The 23,671-nt window shown below is 44.1% G+C and overlaps 1 protein-coding gene across 1 annotated transcript; it reads right to left on the bottom strand.

Annotated features, from left to right (window-relative positions):
- Positions 1–14,468: 14,468 nt before the first annotated feature.
- On the bottom strand, positions 14,469–21,772 carry LOC133410109 (galactose-specific lectin nattectin-like). Its single transcript, XM_061690867.1, is given in 5 exon segments — positions 14,469–14,587; positions 14,850–14,869; positions 14,871–14,956; positions 21,459–21,593; positions 21,716–21,772. Coding segments are annotated over 5 exon segments (417 nt in total).
- Positions 21,773–23,671: the final 1,899 nt, after the last annotated feature.

Here is a 23,671-nt window from a genome sequence, read left to right as displayed (position 1 = left end):
GCACCGGCAACCTTGAAGTAACAGTTGCTCACGGAATGACACAACTGCCCGCAGTAGAAGCACCGCCCTTCCCTCAGCCGGCGTTGACGTTCCTCAGGGGAGAGACGGAACCTGCCCAGTTGCAGGGGTTTATCCGTGGTGACGCTAGCCAGTGGATTGAGACTGGCAACAGGGGATCTGCCTTGGTCACCGAGGCTCGTCCTCCAAGTGCGCGGTGACGCAGCCCTCCGCTGAACTTCGTCGAGCTCGCAATCCAATACCATCTTGTCGATTTTTACGGCGAGAGCGATGAGAGCGTCCAAGTCAGTCGGCAGGTCTTGCGGGACCAAATGATCCTTGACCATGGGGGATAGTCCTTGAAAAAATGCATCGAGTAGTGCCCTGTTATTCCAATGACTCTCAGCTGCTAGAATGCGAAACTCAATCGCGTAATCTGAAACCCTGCGCTTGCTTTGGTGTAAGGTGACAAGGGAGCGAGCTGCCTCACAATCTGGTGTGGAAAACTGAAAAATTTGCTCCATAGTCTTTCCAAAAAAAGCCCACGAATGACACGCTGCTGAATTGCGGCTCCATTCAGCAGTAGCCCACGCCTCTGCACGACCAGTCCAGTGGGAAATGACAAAAGCAATCTTTGCCCGCTGGGTGGGGAAGGCAGCTGCCTGCAGCTCAAAGTGGAGTTCGCACTGAGTGATGAAAGACTTAATGTTCCAAGAATCTCCAAAGAACCTCTCCGGTCGAGAGAGCTGTGGGCAGACAGCATTGGCAGTGGCAGGTGGCTGCATGGCAACTGCTTCACATGGAAATGTTGGTACCAGTGGTGAAATTTGGTGTTGTGCCAACTGGTTCCTTCTTTTGAATCATTTTCATAAGAACTTCAAAGTGTGAGGCCGCCTGTCTCATCATATTGTCCTGATGTTCTGATAGTCCCTCTAGATGAAGGTGGAGGGAAGCAAGCTGCTCATCCTGCATCGCCTTTGCGCACCAGGTCTGAGTCTGCTGGGTCCATGTTATGGCCAGTTCGTTCTGTCATGAACGGAACAGAGGATAGGACCCAAAAATACACAACTCCAAAACAAATGGACAGTTTCAAAAAAGAGAAGTTTAATATACGGGCAGAGGTCAGTACACAGGCAGGCAATCCAAAAAAGGCAACAGTGTCTAAAAACGTGAGGCAAAAAGGTGAGGTCGATAATCGGAACAGGGTCTAGTCTTACTGTGAGTCTTTGACGTGGAAACAAGGAATGCTGGAATGCGACGACAAGGTACAACGAAGTGGCGACGAGAAAGAATGTAACACGAGGTTAAATGCAAGGGGTAATTAGGGTGAAAGAGGCACAGATGGTGATGATGCTCTCAGGAACAGGTGTGTATGAAACGGGGAAGACAAAAACCGGAACACACACACCCATGACACTGATTGGTGGAGGGCTGCAGTGATGGTTGACTTTCGAGAACTTTCTCCCATCTCCCAACTGCATCTCTGGAGCTTAGCTACAGTGATCTTTGGGTTCCTCTTTACCTCTCTTACAAAGGCTCCTCTCCCCTGATCGCTCAGTTTTGCCAGAAGGCCAGCTCTTCACCACTTCAGGTCCTGAGAAACTGTCATTCTGAAACTGTAAAACCTCCAATCAGTTGCTAGCACTGATTGTAGCTAAAAGTCTGTGCTAACAGTGAATCCTCTTTCTTTGAGGTGATGGCTTAGCCCCATTAGGCCAACCTTTACGGTCATCCATCGTAGAAGGTGAGGGAAGTGGAGGAGTCGGGACCGTAGGAGGCACTGGGACCGTCTTGCAGTGTGACGCGTGAACCCACGTAGCTCTTTCAGCAACTTCCACTGCAGTGTGGGTCACAAGGAGGACTTGGAAAGGCTCCAGCCAGCGCTGATGTCGCCACATTTTGTGTCGGAAGTTCTTAATCAGCACGAAATCACCGGGTTCGATGTCATGCAGGGGTCCAGTGATTGGAGTTGTTTCCTGAAATTGATTAGTCGATCATGTGCAATACCTGAACGATTTGTATGCCCATCTGCAGATCTGGCTTTGGTAGACCCGAATGGATCCGGTACAATGGAGTTCCTGCAAAAATCAACTCAAAAAAGGATAGGGGGCACACACATCTTCATATATAGATAATTTAATTGACTTCCCAATATTTATTTGCAGGTTGGAGCTACTGTGTTCTGAGGTCAAATTGAATTCTGTCAGAAAGCTGTTGTCAGAGAAAAGCTTTCAAAGAATAGTAATAAAATTCTTAATAGTTGGTCAATTGTGCTACCACCATTTACTTCAATTACTTTAACATGTCTACCATATCTAGACAGTATTTTGTAAGCGCATTGATCCTTATTTCATCATATACATTATCAGTATAGCGTCAATATGGTCCGACCCATCCATCCATCCATTGTCTTCCGCTTATCTGAGGTCGGGTAGCGGGGGCAGTAGCTTTAGCAGGGACGCCCAGACTTCCCTCTCCCCAGCCACTTCCTCTAGCTCTTCCGAGGGGATCCCAAGGCGTTCCCAGGCAAGCCGAGAGACGTAGTCTCTCCAACGTATCCTGGGTTGTCCCCGGGGTCTCCTCCCGCTGGGACGTGCCGGAACATCTCAACGGGGAGGCGTCCAGGAGGCATCCTAAACAGATGCCCGATCCATCTAATCTGGCTCCTCTCAATGCGGATGAGCAGCTCTGCTCTGAGCCCCTCCTGGATGACCGAGCTTCTCACCCTATCTCTAAGGGAGAGCCCGGAAACCCTGCAGTAGAAACTCATTTCGGCCGCTTGTATCCGGGATCTTGTTCTTTCCTCACCTATGGTCACGACCCACAGCTCGTGACCATAGATGAGGGTAGGAACGTAGATCTCCTTTCGGCTTAGATCCTTCTTCACCACAACAGACCGATACAAAGTCTGCATAACAGCAGACGCTGCACCGAACCTCCTGTCGATCTCCCGTTCCAGTCTTCCCTCACTCGTTAACCAGACCCCAATATATTTGAATTCCTCCACTTGGGGAAGGATCTCATCCCCAACCTGGAGAGGGCACTTCACCCTTTTCCGACCAAGGACCATGGTCTCAGATTTAGAGACACTCGGCTGCGAACCGCTGCAGTGTGAGTTGGAGATCACGGCTTGATGAAGCCGACAGAACCACATCATCTGCAAAAAGCAGAGATGCAATACTGAGGCCACCAAACCGGAGCCCCTGTACGCCGCAGTTGCGCCTAGAAATTCTGTCCTTAAAAGTTATGCGCAGAATCGGTGACAAAGGGCAGCCTTGGCGGAGTCCAACCTTCACTGGAAATGAGTCCGTCTTACGGCCGGGAATGCGGTCCAAACTCTGACACCGGTCGTACAGGGATCGAACAACCCGTATCAGGTGATACATACTCCCAAAGCACCCCCCACAGGACTCCACGAGGGAAACGGGGGAACGCCTTCTCCAAGTCCACAAAACACATGTAGACTGGTTGTGCGAACTCCCATGCACCCTCGAGGACCCTGCCGAGGATGAAGAGCTGGTCCAATGTTCCACGGCCAGGACAAAAACCACACTGCTCCTCCTGAATCTGAGATTCAACTTCCCGATGGACCCTCCTCTCCAGCACCCCTGAATAGACCTTACCAGGGAGGTTGAGGGGGGGACCAAAAAAGGGGGACCACCACCCCAGTCTGCCAATCCATAGGCACTGTCCCCGATGTCCACGCAATGTTGCAGAGGTGTGTCAACCAGGACAGCCCTACAACATCCAGAGCCTTTAGGAATCTCATCCACCCCCGGGGCCTTGCCACCGAGGAGCTTTTTAACCACCTCGATGACCTCAACCCCAGAGATAGGAGAGCCCGCCTCAGATACCCCAGACTCTGCTTCCTCATGGGAAGGCGTGTCGGTGGAATTGAGGCGGTCTTTAAAGTATTCTCCCCAACCTATTCACAACGTCCCGAGTCGAGGTCAGCAGCGCCCCTTCCCCCACTATACACAGTGTTGATGGTTCACTGCTTACACCTCCTGAGACGCCAGATGGTGGATGAGAATTTCCTCTGAGCCCTCCGGAAGTGGTTGTCCATTTTCTCACCGAACTCCTCCCATGCCCGAGTTTTTGCCTCAGCGACCACCAAAGCCGCGTTCCGCTTGGCCAGCCGGTACCCATCAGCTACCTCAAGAGTCCCACAGGCCAAAAAGGCCCTTCTTCAGCTTGACGGCATCCCTCACAGCTGGTGTCCACCAACGGGTTCGGGGATTGCCGCCACGACAGGCATCGACAACCTGACGGCCACAGCTCCGGTCGGCCGCCTCGGCAATAGAGACGCGGAACATGGTCCACTCGGACTCAATGTCCCCCGCCTCTCCTGAGACGTGGGTGAAGTTCTGCCGGAAGTGGGAGTTGAAACTCCTTCTGACAGGGGATTCTGCCAGATGTTTCCAGCAGACACTCACAATACGTTAGGGCCTGCAACGTTGGACCGGCATCTTCCCCCACCATCGGAGCCAACTCACTACCAGGCGGGATCAGTTGACATCTCCGCCCCTCTCTTCACCCGAGTGTCCAAGACATGCGACCGCAAGTCCGATGACACTACCTAGGGTGTCCTGGTGTCAAGTGCACGTGTGGACACCCTTATGCTTGAACATAGTGTTCGTTATGGACAATCCACGATAACCACAGAAGTCCAATGACAGAACACTGCTCGGTTCCCGATCGGGGGGGGCCGTTCCTCCCAAGCACGCCCTTCCAGGTCTCACTGTCATTGCCGACGTGAGCATTGAAGTCCCCCAGCAGAACGATGGAGTCCCCAGTGGGAGTGCTCTCCAGCACCCCCTCTAAGGACTCCAAAAAAGGTGGGTACTCTGACTATATCTAGTCTGAACTTCTTGACCTCACACACCAGCTCGGGCTCCTTCCCTGCCAGAGGTGTGACATGCCATGTCCCTAGAGTCAGCTTCTGTAGCCTTATGTGTCAAACGTAATAATGCAACGTGTGATAAAATAACTAGCCGTAGCGAAGCAGTATTATCAGTGCCGAGCGCGTCTTCATTGCAGAAAAATAACAAAAAGAAACAGCAATGTTGGATGTGTGTGTCTCTGCATATCGCCAGTTAAGTGTTAAGCGCTGCTCTGTCTTTGGGGCCGCTGGGAGTCAGCCAGAGGTCAGATGAACTGGGTCCCCACCATCAATCACCACCATGAGTTTTTTTTTCCTCCTTCAGACATTCTCTGATCCAATGTTTAGCCAATGTCCCTTCTTTCCACAATGAAAGTATCTTGTTGCACCGTCCGCGTCCCCACCCAGGCTCAACCTCCTCAAATCTGGTGCAGCGGTGGGTGCTTTGCTATCCATGAGGGAGGGAGGCGGCTGTCTTGTTGTGACACTGCAGCAGGCTGTGTAAGAAGGGAGGGGCGTAGGGGTGGTTGGGCACAGAAGTGCTGCGTTTGGAGGGCCGTGCTGTGGGTCGCAGGAGGCGGTTGTGTTGTTGGTCTTCTTCCATATTGCACTCTTCTTGATCTTTGTCATAGGGTGAGGCCACTGTGGAACCCAGCTCGTGACCACTACCTGACATCCTGCCCTTGACCAACTTGGACAGATGAGACCACAGGCGGATACACAGTTATCAGTAACTTGACCTACACATAGTTTTGTCAGAAAGCTTCTGTTCGTGTCCGCATCTAAATCTAACAGTCAACCACATTTTCAGACATTTGACAATTTTATCTCAAAGTTCCAAATCCTTGAATAATTATTTTTCTTTCTCAACCAACTTTCTTCTTTTTTGTTTTTATTTTATTTGTATTTTTTTATAGTTGTACACACGCTCCCTGTTGCTCGGAAACCACATTCATTTATCCACATCTCCACGCATTCCAGACTTCTCTCCATATTCTTCACTCATACGAGACATAATAGGTGACATGTACACTGGCTGTACTATTTTTTTATTTTTATTATTTATTTTTTTGCTTTTCTAACGTTCCATTTTCAAATAGCAGTTAGAAGCGCTTCTCTTTTTTACAATATTCGAACGTCGTCAAAATTGTTGTGGACCCGAACCCCTGATTATTGGACTCGAACCTGGGGACCCGAACCCCTGACCGGCGGACTCGAACCGGAAGACTCTATAACCTGGACTTTAAGGACTTAACCTTACCATTGGAATGTGGGGAGAGCAATTACCAATACCACTTAATACAAAGGCAAGATTGTTTCAAATATAGTAGACCATGTGAAACACTCCGATTTTCAAGGAATTACAATTCTTTTTTTGGAGGACAACAGGTCCGTTTGGATCCTGAGGTGATAGCCGACATCCAGAGCCCCGGCAGCTCCCCCGTCCTTAATTCTTTGGGTGGAGGCAGGACTCATGCGTTGGTCCTGGATGCTCAATCACTCCCGGGGTCCCCTGGATCAGCAATCAATCCTAGGATCCCACTTCTGACACCAACTGTTTTGGCAAATCTTTTTCTGACAGAATAAGTAAGGAAGCAATCTTGTCTTTGTTTTTTTTTTTATTTCATCCCCAATTCCAATGAAGTTGGGACGTTGTGTTAAACATAAATAAAAACAGAATACAATTATTTGCAAATCACGTTCAACCTATATTTAATTGAATACACTACAAAGACAAGATATTTAATGTTCAAACTGATAAACTTGATTGTTTTTAGCAAATAGTCATTAACTTATAATTTTATGGCTGCAACACGTTCCAAAAAAAGCCGGGACAGGTGACAAAAAAGACTGAGAAAGTTGAGGAATGCTCATCAAACACCTGTTTGGAACATCCCAAAGGTGAACAGGCTAATCAATGTGTAAAGGACATCACCACATGGGCTCAGGAAGACTTCAGAAAACCAATGTCAGTAAATACAGTTCCTGCGCTATATCCGTAAGTGCAACTTGAAACACTACTATGCAAAGCAAAAGCCATTTATCAACAACACCCAGAAACACCGCCGGCTTCTCTGGGACCGAGCTCATCTAAGATGGACTGATGCCAAGTGGAAAAGTGTTCTATGGTCAGATGAGTCCACATTTCAAATTGTTTTTGGAAATTGTGGACGTCGTGTCCTTTGGGCCAAAGAGAAAAAGAACCACCTGGACTGTTATGGACGCAAAGTTCAAAACCCAGCATCTGTGATCGTATGGGGCTGTGTTAGTGCCAATGGCATGGGTAACTTACACTTCTGTGAAGGCACCATTAATGCTGAAAGGTACATACAGGTTTTGGAGAAACATGTGCTGTTTTTTCTTTTGGGAGAAACATGTGCTGTCTTTTTCATGGACGCCCCTGCTTATTTCAGCAAGACAATGCCAAACCACATTCTGCATGTGTTACAACAGCGTGGCTTCGTAGTAAAAAAGTGCGGGTACTAGCCTGCCTGGAGTCCAGACCTGTCTCCCATTCAAAATGTGTGGCGCATTATGAAGCGTAAAATACGACAACGGAGACCCCGGACTGTTGAACAGCTGAAGCTGTACATCGAGCAAGAATGGGAAAGAATTCCACCTACAAAGCTTCAACAATTTGTGTCCTCTGTTCCCAAACGTTTATTGAATGTTGTTAAAAGAAAAGGTGATGTAACAAAGTGGTAAACATGACCCTGTCCCAGCTTTTTTGGAACATGTTGCAGCCATAAAATTCCAAGTTCATGATTATTTGCTAAAAACAATAAAGTATATCAGTTTGAACATTAAATATCTTGTCTTTGTAGTGTATTCAATTAAATATAGGTTGAATCATTGTTTTCTTTTTTTATTTATGTTTAACACAACATCCCAACTTCATTGGAATTGGGGTTGTACAAAAAAGAAAGAAAAGTCTTACGTGTTTTCACTCCTTACTGAAGCCCAGACAGAGAGAAGTGAGAGAGACAGAGAAGGAAAGCAAAACAATTATCTTTGTCCAGCTGCACTCAACGTATCTTTATCGAAAAACAACTAGTAATCACAACACTGCTGGGAACAATTAGTACGTACAGTATAGCTGGGAAAAAGCTAGTAGTCACAACATAGCTAGGAACAATTAGTATGCACATAGAGCCAGTAGTTAAAATGTATCAATTAAGCATGTGAAGGTTGTATAACACTAATAGAAGTAATATTTGGTGTATATAAAACATAACTTTTCCAACTCAGTGAAACAGTGGACGACTGGTGAGCACATCTGCCTCACAATTCTGAGGACCGGGGTTCAAATCCCGGCCCTGCTTGTGTGGAGTTCGCATGTTCTCTGCGTGCCTGCGTGGGTTTTCTCCGGGCACTCTGGTTTCCTCTCACATCCCAAAAACATGCATGGTAGGTTGATTGGAAACTATCCCCTTGGTGTGAATGTGTGAGTAAGTAAGTAAGGAAGCAATCTTGTCTTTGTTTTTTTTTTTATTTCATTCCCAATTCCAATGAAGTTGGGACTTTGTGTTAAACATAAATAAAAACAGAATACAATGATTTGCAAATCATGTTCAACCTATATTTAATTGAATACACTACAAGGACAAGATATTTAATGTTCAAACTGATAAACTTGATTGTTTTTAGCAAATAATCATTGACTTAGGATTTTATGGCTGCAACAAGTTCCAAAAAAGCTAGGACAGGGTCATGTTTACCATTGTTTTACCTTTTCTTTCAACAACATTCAATAAACGTTTGGGAACTGAGGACACTAATTGTTGAAGCTTTGTCGGTGGAATTCTTTCCCATTCTTGCTTGATGTACACCTTCAGCTGTTCAACAGTCCGGGGTCTCCGTTGTCGTATTCTACGCTTCATAATGCACCACACATTTCAACACACTTACATGAAAAAGATGTTGCTTGGATGGCAGCATATGTTTCTCCAAAACCTGTATGTACCTTTCAGCATCAATGGTACCTTCACAGATGTGTAAGTTACCCATGACATTGGCACTAACACAGCCCCATACCATCACCATCACGGATTTTGAACTTTGCGTCCATAACAGACTGGATGGTTATTTTTCTCTTTGGCCCGGAGGGCACGACGTCCACAATTTCCCAAAACAATTTGAAATATGGACTCATCGGACCACAGAACACTTTTCCACTTTGCATCAGTCCATCTAAGATGAGCTCGGGCCCAGAGAAACCGGCGGCGTTTCTGGGTGTTGTTGATAAATGGCTTTTGCTTTGCATAGTAGTGTTTCAAGTTGCACTTACGGATGTAGCACCGAACTGTATTTACTGATATTAGTTTAATGAAGCGGCACGGTGGCCGACTGGTTAGAGCGTCAGCCTCACAGTTCTGAGGACCCGGGTTCAATCCCTGGCCCTGACTGTGTGGAGTTTGCATGTTCTCCCCGTGCCTGTGTGGGTTTTCTCCGGGCATTCTGGTTTCCTCCCACATCCCAAAAACATGCATAAATTGGAGACTCTAAATTGCCCGTAGGTGTGACTGTGAGTGCGAATGGTTGTCTGTTTGTATGTGCCCTGCGATTGGCTGGCAACCAGTTCAGGGTGTACCCCGCCTCCTGCCCGATGACAGCTGGGATAGGCTCCAGCACGCCCGCGACCCTCGTGAGGAGAAGCGGCTCAGAAAATGGATGGATAGTTTTATGAAGTGTTCCTGAGCCCATGTGGTGATATCCTTTACACATTGATGTCGGTTTTTGATGCAGTGCCGCCTGCGGGATCGAAGGTCACAGGCATTTAATGTTGGTTTTCGGCCTTGCCGCTTACATGCAGTGATTTCTCCAGATTCTCTGAACCTTTTGATGATATTATGGACCGTAGATGATGAAATCCCAAAATTCCTTTCAATTGTACGTTGAGGAACACTGTCCTTAAACTGTTCGACTATTATTTCACGCACTTGTTCACAAAGAGGTGAACCTCGCCCCATCTTGGCTTGTTAATGACTGAGCAATTCAGGGAAGCTCCTTTTATACCCAATCATGGCACCCACCTGTTCCCAATTAGCCTGTTCACCTATGGGATGTTCCAAACAGGTGTTTGATGAGCATTCCTCAACTTTTTTTTACCACCTGTCCCGGCTTTTTTGGAATGTGTTGCATCCATAAAATTCTAAGTTAATGGTTATTTGCTAAAAACAATAAAGTTCATCAGTTTGAACATTAAATATCTTGTCTTTGTAGTGTATTCAATTAAATATAGGTTGAACATGATTCGCAAATCAATGTATTCTGTTTTTATTTATGTTTAACACAACGTCCCAACTTCATTGGAATTGGGGTTGTAGATTACAAAGCAGGACAGGCCAGGCTCTGTGGTCTCTGACTTGAGAGTCGATATCTGTTACACACCACAGTCATCGGCCTCATCAGAGACAGTGATGAGTCTGGGTATCGACAGGAATTGGAGTGGGTGGAGTTTTGGTGCGACCAACACAACCTGTAGCTGAATGCCCTTCAGAGAGTAGAGATGATCATGGACTTCAGGAAACATCCTTCACCACAGCTGCCCCTCACGCTGTCCTACTGCCTTGTCAACCGCAGAGACCTTCAAGTTACTGGGAATTAGTCTCTCAGGACCGGAAGTGAGAGACCAACATCAAGTGCATTCTCAAAAAGGCCCAGCAGAGGATGCACAAGCATGGCCTGCCACAGGAGCTGTTGTGGCAGTATTACACAGCAGCCATTTAAATTGTTCTGAGTCCATCCATCACAATCACAGTCTGCTTTTGTGCTGCCACAGAGAAGGACAAAATCGGACTGCAACGGACAGTCGACACTGCCGAAAAAATTATCGGTACCCACCTACCCACTCCTGAGGACTTGCACGCTGCCAGGACTAAGACAAGGGCATACAAAATCCTCTTGGACACTCCACATCCTGGTCACCACCTATTCCAGCTCCTTCCCTCAGGTAGGCGGTATCGAACTATGCAAACTAAAACTAGCAGACAGTCCAACAGCTTCTTCTCTCTTGCCATTAACCTTCTAAACGGCTGACTTACAATTTCATTGTAACAGCTGCCATTTTGCACAACACTTCTACACTCTTATCATGCTGTACTATCTGCATACTGTTGTTGATGACGATTACCCACTTATGTGTTTGAGAACTCTCTGCACCATTTTCACAATCGTCTCTGTACCAAATCATCACACTATTCTTTTCCTTTCGGCTTGTCCCTTTAGAGGTCGCCACAGCGCGTCATCCTTTTCCATGTAAGCCCATCTCCTGCATCCTCCTCTCGAACACCCACTGCCCTCATGTCCTCCCTCACGACATCCATCTTTGGTCTTCCTGTTGCTCTCTTGCCTGGCAGCTCCATCCTCATCATCCTACCAATATACTCACTATTTCTCCTCTGGACATGTCCAAACCATCGAAGTCTGGTCTCTCTAACTTTGTCTCCAAAACATCGAACCTTGGCTGTCCCTCTGATGAGCTCATTTCTAATTTTATCCAACCTGGTCACACCGAGAGCGAACCTCAACATCTTCACTTCCGCCACCTCCAGCTCTGCTTCCTGTTGTCTCTTCAGTGCCACTGTCTCTAATCCGTACATCATGGCTGGCCTCACCACTGTTTTATAAACTTTGCCCTTCATCCGAGCAGAGACTCTTCTGTCACATAACACACCTGACACCTTCCTCCACCCATTCCAACCTGCTTAGACCCGTTTCTTCACTTCCTGACCACACTCACCATTGCTCTGGACGGTTGACCCCAAGTATTTAAAGTCCTCCACCATTGCCATCGCTTGACCCATGTAGCCTCATTCTTCCCCCACCACCCCTTTCATTCATGCACATATATTCTGTTTTACTTCAGCTAATCTTCATTCCTCTTCTTTCCAGTGCATGCCTCCATCTTTCTAACTGTTCCTCCAGCTGCTCCCTGCTTTCACTGCAGATCACAATGTCATCTGCAAACATCATGGTCCACGGGGATTCCAGTCTAACCTCATCTGTCAGCCTATCCATCACCACTGCAAAAAGGAAGGGGCTCAGGGCTGATCCCTGATGCAGTCCCACGTCCACCTTAAATTCTTCTGTCACACCTCACCACTGTTCTGCTGCCCTCGTACATGTCCTGTATTATTCTAACATACTTCTCTGCCACTCCAGACTTCCGCATGCAGTACCACAGTTCCTCTCTGGGTACTCTGTCATAGGCTCTTTCTAGATTTACCAAAGAAAAAATGTAGCTCTTTCTGACCTTCTTTTGTACTTTTCCATCAACATCCTCAAGGCAAATAATGCATCTGTGATACTCTTTCTAGGCATGAAACCATAGTGTTGCTTGCAAATACTCACTTCTGTCCTGAGTCGAGCCTCCACTGCTCTTTCCCATAACTTCATTTTGTGGCTCATCAACTTTATTCCTCTATAGTTCCCACAGCTCTGCATATCACCCTTGTTCTTCAAAATGGGCACCAGCACACTTTTCCTCCATTCCTCAGGCATCTTCTCATGCACTAGAATTCTATTGAACAAGTTGTTCAAAAACTCCACAGCCACCTCTCCTCGACGCTTCCATACCTCCACAGGAATGTCATCAAGACCAACTGCCTTTCCATTTTTCATCCACTTTAATGCCTTTCTAACTTCCCCCTTACTAATCATTGCCACTTCCTGGTCCACCACACTTGCCTCTTCTACGCTCCCTTCTCTCTCATTTTCCTCATTCATCAGTTCCTTGAAGTATTCTTTCCATCTATCTAGCACACTACTGGCACCAGTCAACATATTTCCAGCTCTATCCTTCATCACCCGAACCTGCTGCACATCCTTCCCATCTCTATCCCTCTGTCTGGCCAACCTGTATAGATCCTTTTCTCTTTCTTCAGTGTCCAACCTAGCATACAAGTCATCATGTGCCTCTTGTTTGGCCTTTGCCACCTCTACCTTTGCCCTATGTCGCATCTCAATGTATTCCTTTTGCCTCTCCTCGGTCCTCTCAGTGCCCCACTTCTTCGCTAACCTTTTTCCTTGTATGATTTGCTGTACTGTGAGATTCCACCACCAAGTCTCCTTCTCTCCTTTCCTGCCAGAAGATACACCAAGTACTCTCCTGCCTGCCTCTCTGATCACCTTGGCTGCAGTGGTTCAGTCTTCTGGAAGCTCCTCCTGTCCACCGAGAGCCTGTCTCACCTCTTCCCAAAAAGCTGCACAACACTCGTCCTGTCTCAGCTTCCACCACATGGTTCTCTGCTCTGCCTTTGTCTTCCTAATCTTCCTCTCTCCTCCAGAGTCATCTTACACACCCCCATCTTATGCAGTCTAGCCACACTCTCCCCTACCACTACCTTACAGTTGGTAACCTCCTTCAGATTACATCATCTGCACAAGATGTAATCCACCTGCGTGCTTCTACCTCCACTCTTGTAGATCACCCTATGTTCCTGCCTCTTCTGGAAAAAAAAGTGTTCACTACAGCCATTTGTATCGTTTTTGCAATGTTTACCACCATCTGTCCCTCCAAGTTCCTTTCCTGGATGCTGTACTTACCGATCACTTCTTCATCACTCCTATTTCCTTCACCAACATGTCCATTACAATCTGCACCAATCACGACTCTCTGTCTGTCTGGGATGCGCAGACGTACTTCGTCAAGCTCCTTCCAGAATTTATCTTTCACCTCTAGGTCACATCCTTCCTGTGGGGCATAGCACACTAATCACATTATACATAACACCCTCAATTTCAAGTTTCAGCCTCATCACGCGATCTGATACTTGAACCTCCAAGACATTCTTACCCAACTCTTCTTCTCATTCTTCTCTCTTACTCCATTTCTCTTCCCATCAACACCATGATAAAATAATTTAAACCCTGCCTCTAAACTTCTAGCCTTAGTGCGTTTCCACCTGGTCTCCTGGACACATAATACATCAACCGTTCTCATAATCATCATGTCAACCAACTCCCGAGATTTTCCTGTCATAGTCCCAACATTCAATTCCCCACATTCAGTTCTAGGCTTTGTGCTTTCCTCTTCTCTTTCTGCCGAAGAACCCGCTTTCCACCTCTTCTTCTTCTTTGACTTTGACCCACAGTAGCTGAATTTCCACCGGTGCCCTGTAGGTTGACGGTGACAGACGTTGTTAACCCGGGCCACGACCGATCCGGTATGGAATTCTTTGGATGAACGCTCATATTTGTTTGGCAAAGTTTTCTTCCTGACGCAACCCTCTGCATTTATCCGGGCTTGGGACCGGCCTACGGTTTGCACTGGCTTGTTCCCCCATAGAGCTGCATTACCAGATTATCCCACTATTATAACTTTAAATTGCTCTAAATTGCTTGGGGGACTGCATCATGTGCACAATTGCCACTATATCAGCATCACCACAGTAGTGGTACACTTCCTTTGCTCAATGACTCTCCACGTGGTTTTTTTTTTTATGTCCTAAATTTTGTGGTTCATTTTGTGCACAAATAAAATATACCTTTTTTGAATTTGAAATTAGCCATATTTTATTTTTTCCAATTACAAAGGGTTCCATGAATGCACGTATGAAACTTGCGAGTTTAGGTACCTCCAACAAGGTTAAGAACGACATCTATAGAACATACGATAGGAAGTCTGATGCTTATGGTCATGTTTCAAATCTTTGGCACAAACAAAAGATCTTGTTGGAGTGCACCGGCGATCGTTCCAGAATTCACCTGTAAGAAAACAGAAATTAACACAACGGGTTCTGTATTACATTGCTACATTCTTATCGATTAGATTTGTCATTAATTCATATTTGTAAATACCAGACAACCTGCTGTATAACTTCAAAACATATGAGAAGAAACATTAATGACCAAATATGAACATAACTTCTTCACATTCAAAATTCAAATATACAAATATGATGGATCATATACTCGTACTTCACTAATCAGGTGAGCATAATTAAGGATCATGAAACCGCATTCATACCTTGAAAGTCTATCTCTCCAGTCTTGACTTGTATTAACTGATGGCTCGCCATTAGCCCAGTCTGTGAAATCAAAAGGTGAGCCATCTGTCCAAAAGTAATCTCCATCCTGAAAGGCAAAGTCAGACTTTACTTGTACATCCAAAGATAAAGACAAAGGGTTTTCACTTTGCAAATGTCACAACTTTGGTGAAATATAATGTTATTGACTATCACAGGTCTTGTTGTTTGCATAGATTTTGTTAATAATATGCCAATGTTCAAGAAGCTAATGTGCATCTTTCTGAGAAATTAAATTTTTTGGTCTCTGAAATGGACACTACATTTGTTGAGTGTTTTCATTCTTTTCATGTTGTTGAGAATATGCACAATGTTTCAATTATTAAACTTCATGACCTGAGATACTTCAAGCCTTTTGATGGCCAGATCTCTTATGGTAATGACACATTTTCGATATTGTGCCAGAAAGCTGCATTGTATAGGGTAAGCAGCAGTTAGAACCTACCTCATGTTTTGGACAGTATTGTACAAGGTCATTGTGAAGCCCTTGTTTCAAGAAGAAAATACAAATATTTTACATTGGAGTTCTTTTTGGAGTGATTGGTTTACAGGAGTTTTGGAGTGTTAGTCTGTTAGTCCACAGGACAATATTGTGTACCTTGTAGCAATAGTAAAGGTATGGTAAACACAGGTTAAGTGTACATTTTACACCATTGACTGTTACCTGATAACCCTTATAGTGTCAGCATTTTACACTATCAGTTGTAAAGTAACACTTTCATCCTGTTAATAATGCAAAATCATCCAGTATGGTGTCAATATTTTTACAATATTGGAGTTGTTTTGTGTCACTGATGGTGTAGTGGTACACTCGCCTGACTTTGGTGTGGGCAGCGTGGGTTCAGTTCCCACTCAGTGACGGTGTGAATGTGAGTGTGAATGGTTGTCCGTGTCTATATGTGCCCTGCGACTGACTGGCGACCAGTTCAGGGTGTAGTCCGCCTTTCACCCTAAGTCTGCTGGGATAGGCTCCAGCGCCCCGCAACCCTAACCAAGATAAGCGGTGTTGAAACTGGATGGATGGATGGATGGATGGAGTTGTTTTGTCACACTACAAACTCATGCTGTACCTCTTCATCCAAGGGTGCAACCAAATTATGTGCTGGTGCGACCAAATGAAAAGGTTGGTTACACCAGTGCTACGAGTGCAAACGTGAGTGTCGAGTCCCTGTTGGCAGTTTTTACGCCAGATGCCTTCCTGACACAACCCACACATTTTTATGCAGGCTTTAATAAACCCATGTCCCAATTAACTTCACAAAGTCGTTTTAAACTGCACATTTCCACATGAAATTACTTAACAAACAATATATGATATGATAGATACAGGGGGTGGCACGGCGGATGACTGGTTAGAGCGTCTGCCTCACAGTTCTGAGAACAGGGTTCAATACCCGTTCCCGCCTGTGTGTAGTTTGCATGTTCTCCCCGTGCCTGCGGGGGTTTTCTCCGGGCACTCCGGTTTCCACATCCCAAAAACGTGCGTCGTAGGTTAATTGAAGACTCTAAATTGCCCGTAAGTGTGAATGTGAGTGCGAATGGTTGTTTGTTTGTATGTGCCCTGCAATGGGCTGGCAACCAGTTCAGGGTGTACCCCGCCTCCTGCCCGATGATAGCTGGGATAGGTTCCAGCACGCCCGCGACCCTTGTGAGGATAAGCGGTACAGAAAATGGATGGATGGATAGATACAGCCATTACTTCTACAGGAGATACACAGTCTGTTACTGCATGGGCTGAGAGCCGAGCACGGCAATCTTTTTTCTCTCTCAGTTACGTGTAGAGTTACCACATTTGAGGTTCTACAGTGCATATGTCAAAATAAAAGTATATATTAATATCAATATATTAGTCTGTATTTACAAAGGAACTAATAATTGCCTGACAGGCAGAACTATCACCGTGGGCCGGATTGGACCCCCTGACAGACCGGTTCTGGCCTGCAGGCCGTACATTTGACACCCCTGGCTTACAGGATATCAGAAGACGTGTTCTATATAATACATAACATTAACCAAAAGTACAACTGCACTTATCAACTTTGGTAGATTGACAATTTTTCTGCAGAAAAACAGAAAAAAACTTTGCCATCTCAGGAAGGATACTAGAGCATTCTGGACTCAGGGAGTCTCCAGCCATGGAGAACACTAGTGTTGCAACACCGGGCTTGATCTCAACACTTTCATGGTCTTGGTCTTGTCACTAACTTGGCTCCCAAAAGTCTTGATGCTGTCTCGGTCTCGGACTGGTTGGACTCTGGATTTTCCGTCAGGACCGGTTGAGACCATTACTGATCTACTAACTTTATTATGTTATAGTAAGGACGTGTTACTAACCCCCACCAGCCCTGTAATGACTGCTACAGTCACAGTGTTGTGACTAAATCCTGCCCCCACATACAAGTGGAATGAAAGGTTCGAGATGTATGTACAAAACCAAGCAAGATAAGACACGTCCGCTCATGCAGCTGTAATTAAATTTGGCTTCCTTAACCACAAAGACATCATATGTAAATCAACCCGCAAAAGAAAACACTCTGCGGTGTGCAAATTCTCTAGTCTTCAACTCATTGAAACGGCGCGGACAACGTCCAACTTTAGCCGGTATCTTGAAAGAAAACATGAACACAGGTAAAGTGCCTGTTTCACTGGCCTGGAGATGAGTTGATGACCTAATGGCGACTCAAGTCTACGCTGATTGCAGAGATGTCTTGGTGATGACTTTTGGAGTCTCCTGGAGACTGGCCGTCTTGCCAAAGTGTTGGAGACCTTTTGAGGACTCTTCTATTCGCTCATGAATACAGAAAAAGCTTAATGTCACAAAACTGTGATCAGTGGTCACCGAAATGCATGCTGACTCCTTAATGCCCACTTTAGCCTCTGAAAATAGTCGGAATGCTAGCACCAAAGTGTTGTTCTTGTTCTTCTGTTTTCATCATTCCTTGATTATTTTTGTTTGAATATACATATTTTGCTGTCTGCTGTATTTGGGGTAGTATTTAATGCTAAAATGACTTAATTACAGTGACTCATGTTTACTGTACGCCTAAGCAACCACATATTTCCAAGGTTTGTGTAGTAATTAGGCTGTCATTTTGTGAAATCCATTTGGGCGCATAAAGAAAATAAAAACGTTCTGTTAGTTCTCCATCGTTTTTGCATTTAATGGAATACATAAGCAACATATTACTTTATATATATTTACGAGTCACTCCAAAAATGCCCTGTGCTCGAGGGAGGTGGCGGGGGTAGGGGGAAAGACAGGACAGGCTTGGGATCAGCGATCACGATTGTCATTGCATCTGTAAAGTTGTAAAAAGTAACAGTGTTTACTTTCATGTAATCGTAATATATAAAGCATCGAGTGGACATTTATGGTGATAGTAATAATTTAGCCGCAGATGGTTCACTTGTGACACGTCAATGACGTGACATCTTTTGTAGATGTCTCCATGAAATTGTCGTCTCATTAAATAGATTTCCAAAGGGAGGGGTGGGGGAGCATATCAAAGCTCGTTTGAAGTTTGCTGAACAACATTTGGACAAGCCAGTTAAATACTGGGAGAACATAGTCTGGTCGGATGAGAGCAAAATTTAACTGTTTGGATGCAATAATGTACACCAGCTTAGAAGGAGAAATGGAGAAAATACATCACCCTAAAAACACCATACCAACAGTGAAGGTCGGCGGTGGGAACGTGATGTGTGGGGCTGCTTTTCAGCAAATGGTACTGGAAAACTTAACATTATTGAAGGAAGGATGACTGGGCAAAACAAAGTCCAATAAAAGCACGCAAAATAACTGAAATACTGTAATCTGTTTTGCAGATTTAATATTGATTCCAGTACCATCCATGATTCCGTAACACAGGTCAATGAGGGAGTACAGTATAGCCAACATACAGGGTAGTATGCATTTTGATAACCTTATCAACTATCAGAATTGCTTTGGCGTTCAACAGAACAAAATCACATGCCACATCACCTTGCCAGTATACAGTCCCGTCCAAAAGTACTGGAACGGCAAGATCTATTCCTTTGTTTTTGTTGTATACTGAAGACATTAGGTTTTCAGATCAAAAGATGAATATGAGACAAAAGTTCAGAATTCCAGCTTTCATTTCATGGTAATTACATCTAGATGTGTTAAACAACTGAGGACAGAGCACATTTCATTTGAAGCCACCCACTTTTCAAGGGAGCAAAGTTATTGGAATAGACATGATTAAATTAACTTAAAAGTGAATAACATTTCATATTTGGTGGCATAACCCTTACTTGCAATAACTGCATCAAGCCTGTGACCCGTTGACTTCACCAGACTGTTGCATTCTCCATTTGAAATCCTTTTCCGGGCCTTTCCTGCAGCCTCTTTCAGTTATTGTTTGTTTCTGGGGGTTTCTCCCTTCAGTCTCCTCTTCAGGAGGTAAAATGCATGTTATTTTGGGTTAAGGTCCGGTGATTAACTTGGCCGGTCTAAGACCTTCCATTTCCCCCTACCCCTGATGAAGTCCTTTGTTGTTTCGGCAGTGTTTTTTGGGTCATTGTCTTGTTGTATGATGAAGCTTTTTCTCTATTAGATTGGATGCATTTTCCTGTAACATAGAGCTAAGGTTTTCTGACAGTGAGCCGGCAGCTGCAGTTACAGAAAATAGAGCGGCATAAGTGGAATTGGTTCCAAAGTCTAACCCTACAGCGACGATGTGGGAATTTTTTTTTATTCAAAGCAGATGAACGCAACCATCCCGCTAACACTGAGGTGATTCAGGACAGGCCTGTCTTATTTTGGTGGGCTCATTTCCTCCTCATTTTCAACCTTCTCATCACCGTGTCCCTCGCCCAGTCTGGCTCCACATTGTCTCAAGTCTCTCTTCTTCTCCACCAAACCAAGAACCCCCTCAGCCCTCGTAATCAACTTTCCTGCCTCGCCCCAGCGACCCACCCATTTGCTGCTCACCATGTGACTCTGTACACGTAATCTCCCCTGATGTCTTAAACAAAACATCCACTCTAACCATACGTTTCCTGTTCGCTTTTGGGTCCACGTGCAACACGAGAGACGTCCGTTATGAACACCAACGAGCTGGTATGTTGACTCGAATTTGTATTGAGTCGTAACAAAGACAACACAATTTAAAGGCGCAAAGTGAAAAAAAATTTATTTTAAACACAACCATCCCACCCAATTTCTTCAGCTGGGAACAAGAAACACGGCGGGACATCTCGTTTCCCGTTAGCTTCCAATTATGGAACGCTTTGCCTAACAATGCAAATACAAACGTGAATATGGCGCGCGGATGCTCACATTACATTCAGTATAGCGTTACTATTGTAAAGAGATGTAGGTATTGAACATTGACAAAGGAGCATTTAAAGAAAAGGCCACCCACATATTTTTAAAACACAGTACACAGCTTGAATCATAAGGTTGCTTTGATATACTTAGGTTATTAATGTTGCTACTTCACATTAATGTTGCTACTTGGCACTTTTTCTTAATCAGCTGAACGCTTGATTGGCAGTATATTGCCTGTTAAGGCTTAATGACTGTTTATGCCAATATTTAATATTTGTAAAAGTGCAATTTTTGGGAATAGAGCCTGAGTCTGTTTTTTACCTAAGATATTTAATTTATTGTTCTACATTACAATGTCAATGTTCATTGTTCATAGATTTAGAATTAAAAATGAATTATTCTTACAAATGATGTACTTGAATTATTATGCTCTCCTATTACGATATCAGTGGCATAAGAACAAGAGCAATGGATAACAAAAATATTGCAGAAACAGTATAAAAAATAGAGTAACAGCTATAATAAAAATCTCCAATATAGTGGTGCTGCGAAGCAAGAACTGTGATATAGCGGAGGATTACTGTAGCTGTATTCCGTGGTGATAAATTGCAGAGACTCATTGTTCCCGGGTTGGGACTCATTGTTTCTATCCGTGCATCCTGGGAATCACAGTCTCAAGTGTAAAATGATCGATGGTCCTTACTCTGTTCATTTTGTCTTTGTTTATATTTGAAGTTTAAGTTTTTGAGGTTATTAACTACTCCATTAATTATGGTCCAAAAGAGCATCAAATTCATTTATTTATTTATTTTTTAATCATCAGGTTGCATTAAATTTGTGTTGCCGACTGGCTGGCTCCACACGGCGTGCATGAACTCGGCCAGTCTGTCCATGACTCCAGGGCCACTTTTTCCCTCCAGTCTGCCTATTCATGAGTCTGGGTTTGCTGTCAGAACTGGCCTTCAAAAACCTGTTTTAGACCATACCTCACAAAATTTTTGTGAGACCTGCAAGCCCACACAACAAATTAATGGAAAACCCTTTCACTTTCTTTAATGAACCAACCGACATCCTAGGAATATGAAGGTAATGTTTTAGATGACTGAATATAAATGTATAATGTGGTCCAATGAGATCCCGAATTAATTTGAGTGCCTAAATTCTCAGTTAAATAACAATTGTATGTAAATAAATAAGTAACAACCTCTGAGTACAAAGCACAGGTGAGTTAGAGCTTGTGTCTGAACAAATATTTTACCTTGACCCGGTCATGGAGTCCAATCCAAGAACGCTGAAAAGATCCAGCCCCTCCCAGAATCAAGTGTCGAACTACATAATTTTCCAGAGCATTGTGGATTGAAACCAGATTTCCACTAAGAATGTTGCAGACACTCTAATGTGGAGATTACAGTAGTAAATTACAAAATCAACAGGAGAAAAATAAGAGTTGTATTTTGAATTTCAATGTCATGTGTAATAGACCACTTATGTGTGTTGAATCACTCAATATTTTACCTCAGCAAGAGCAAAATTTAATTCCATATTTTGAAAGATTAAACAGCGACAGTTCATCTGAGGTAATATTGCAGCAATATTGAATATTGATCTGCAACATATTTTAGAACAAAGACATGTTTAGGATGGGACAAAACTTATTAGGATTTGCAGCCTTACAGCAAGAAGGTTCTGAGTTTGAATTTCAACTGTGGTCCTTCTGTGGGAGTTCCATTCTGCATGTTGTCTCTTCCTCCCGGTGGGACGTGCCCGGAACACCTCACCGGGGAAGTATGCAGGATGATCAACATAGTTTCTTATTTTTATTTTGTTCTGTTCTTATATCTTTATCTCACTGTTAGTGACTGAGATAAATCGATTTATACTTTGATTAATGTCACGAATTGGATGGAGACTGGACCCAAGAGCAGACGGAGGCTGAGAGTTTTGTGATGAACTGTTTATTGAAAAGGGAAAGGTAGATGGTCATTGAAATGCGCTGGCGAGTTGTTGAGCCAGAGAATACGTGGAAGACAGGTGCACGGCCGAGGAAGGTGCTGGAAAGAGAGAGGGGAGGGGAGAGAGAGAGAGCGCAAAGCGCCACCCAGGCTCCAACAGAAGAACTGCAGGATGGCTCATGACAAATAAATTATATATTGTTGGGTGGTGGCATAAATTAAGGGAAAATATTAGCATAACTGATATGTCTAATATTACAGATTGGGTACAGATCCAGTAAAACATTCTTATGATAAACCAAAAACGTCCAGCGGATGGTGCCAAAGTGATGATCTAATAGGTCATGACGTGTCTTAAACAGACATGCCGATACAGTCTTATACTCATTTGCTTGCTTAATGCATATTAGCAAACATATTTACCTTGTAACAGCTTATTACAAATATTTTGGTAACTAATAGCTAGGAACCCACAAATACCTGTGCCCACACAGGTACCTGTGCCCAAATACCTGTGCCCACACAGGTATTTGTGAGGAAAGATGATGAAGTGATAGGACCTCTCAGTGCACAAGTGGAAATTGACATTGAAATATTACAAATGAAGTATTTTGTGTCATGTTGTATGGTTAAGGATATGGAGTATACATTATGCATACATGTATTATTTCAGGAAAGATTAATCAGAAGTGAGCTTTTCCCCCCTGGAGCAGGAAAGAGTGTTGGCTAAGAAGTTATTGTAAGTCGTATCCAAAGTAACGCAGGAGAAACGCTGTTTAATAATAGAAAGTGAAATGTACTCACTAAAATGGGGAAGTAAAACTGGATTAAATGGGTTTGACAAACTGAAGTGAAACCCCTGGAAAAACAAAGGCTTTATATGGGTCAAAAGTGAAGCCGAGAGGGGAAATAATGCCCTTTGGATGACATTCCTATGTAAGTCAAAAACCCCAGTTTTTAGCGCTCTTTGCCTCCCGTCAGCCAGCATTGGAGGTACTATTGAAACTCTTTGTGTAAGACGCAGGATAATTGGAGAGTCTGCTTCTAAAAAGATAGCTTGAAAAGTCTTTGACAAAGATTAAATTAAACTAAACTGAGGAATTTTTCTGTCGCTTTAGGGACAAGACCCCCTGACCTCTCTCTTCAAAAACCACATCTAATCTTAATACAATTTTGAAGAACAAGCATATTGGAGGAATGCTCGGCCTGATCAATCGAATGTTCCTTTTTTAATTGTTTTTAATTTATTATTTTTATTATTATTTTCCCCCCCCATTATTTTCATGTTTTCAATTTTTGCATTTTGGACTGTTTTCATTTATCAACATGAGAGACTCTGAATCTTACCAACTTTTGCCCTGAACTGTTGTTTTTGGACTGTTTTGGCTTTCATCTCAGAGAATCGGCCTGAAATATTTTATCTCATTTATGAGTGAGTAGATGTATCATTTACAGTCCCTTTCTGTGAATTTCATTATTTTTGATTATTTGATGTTTCTGGCCGAGTCAAATACTAATT

This window comes from Phycodurus eques, chromosome 11 (assembly GCF_024500275.1).
Source record: "Phycodurus eques isolate BA_2022a chromosome 11, UOR_Pequ_1.1, whole genome shotgun sequence".
Classification (NCBI taxonomy): Eukaryota; Metazoa; Chordata; class Actinopteri; order Syngnathiformes; family Syngnathidae; genus Phycodurus; species Phycodurus eques.
The sequence above is the reverse complement of the archived record's forward strand: the minus strand, read 5'-3'. Positions and strand labels throughout refer to the sequence as shown.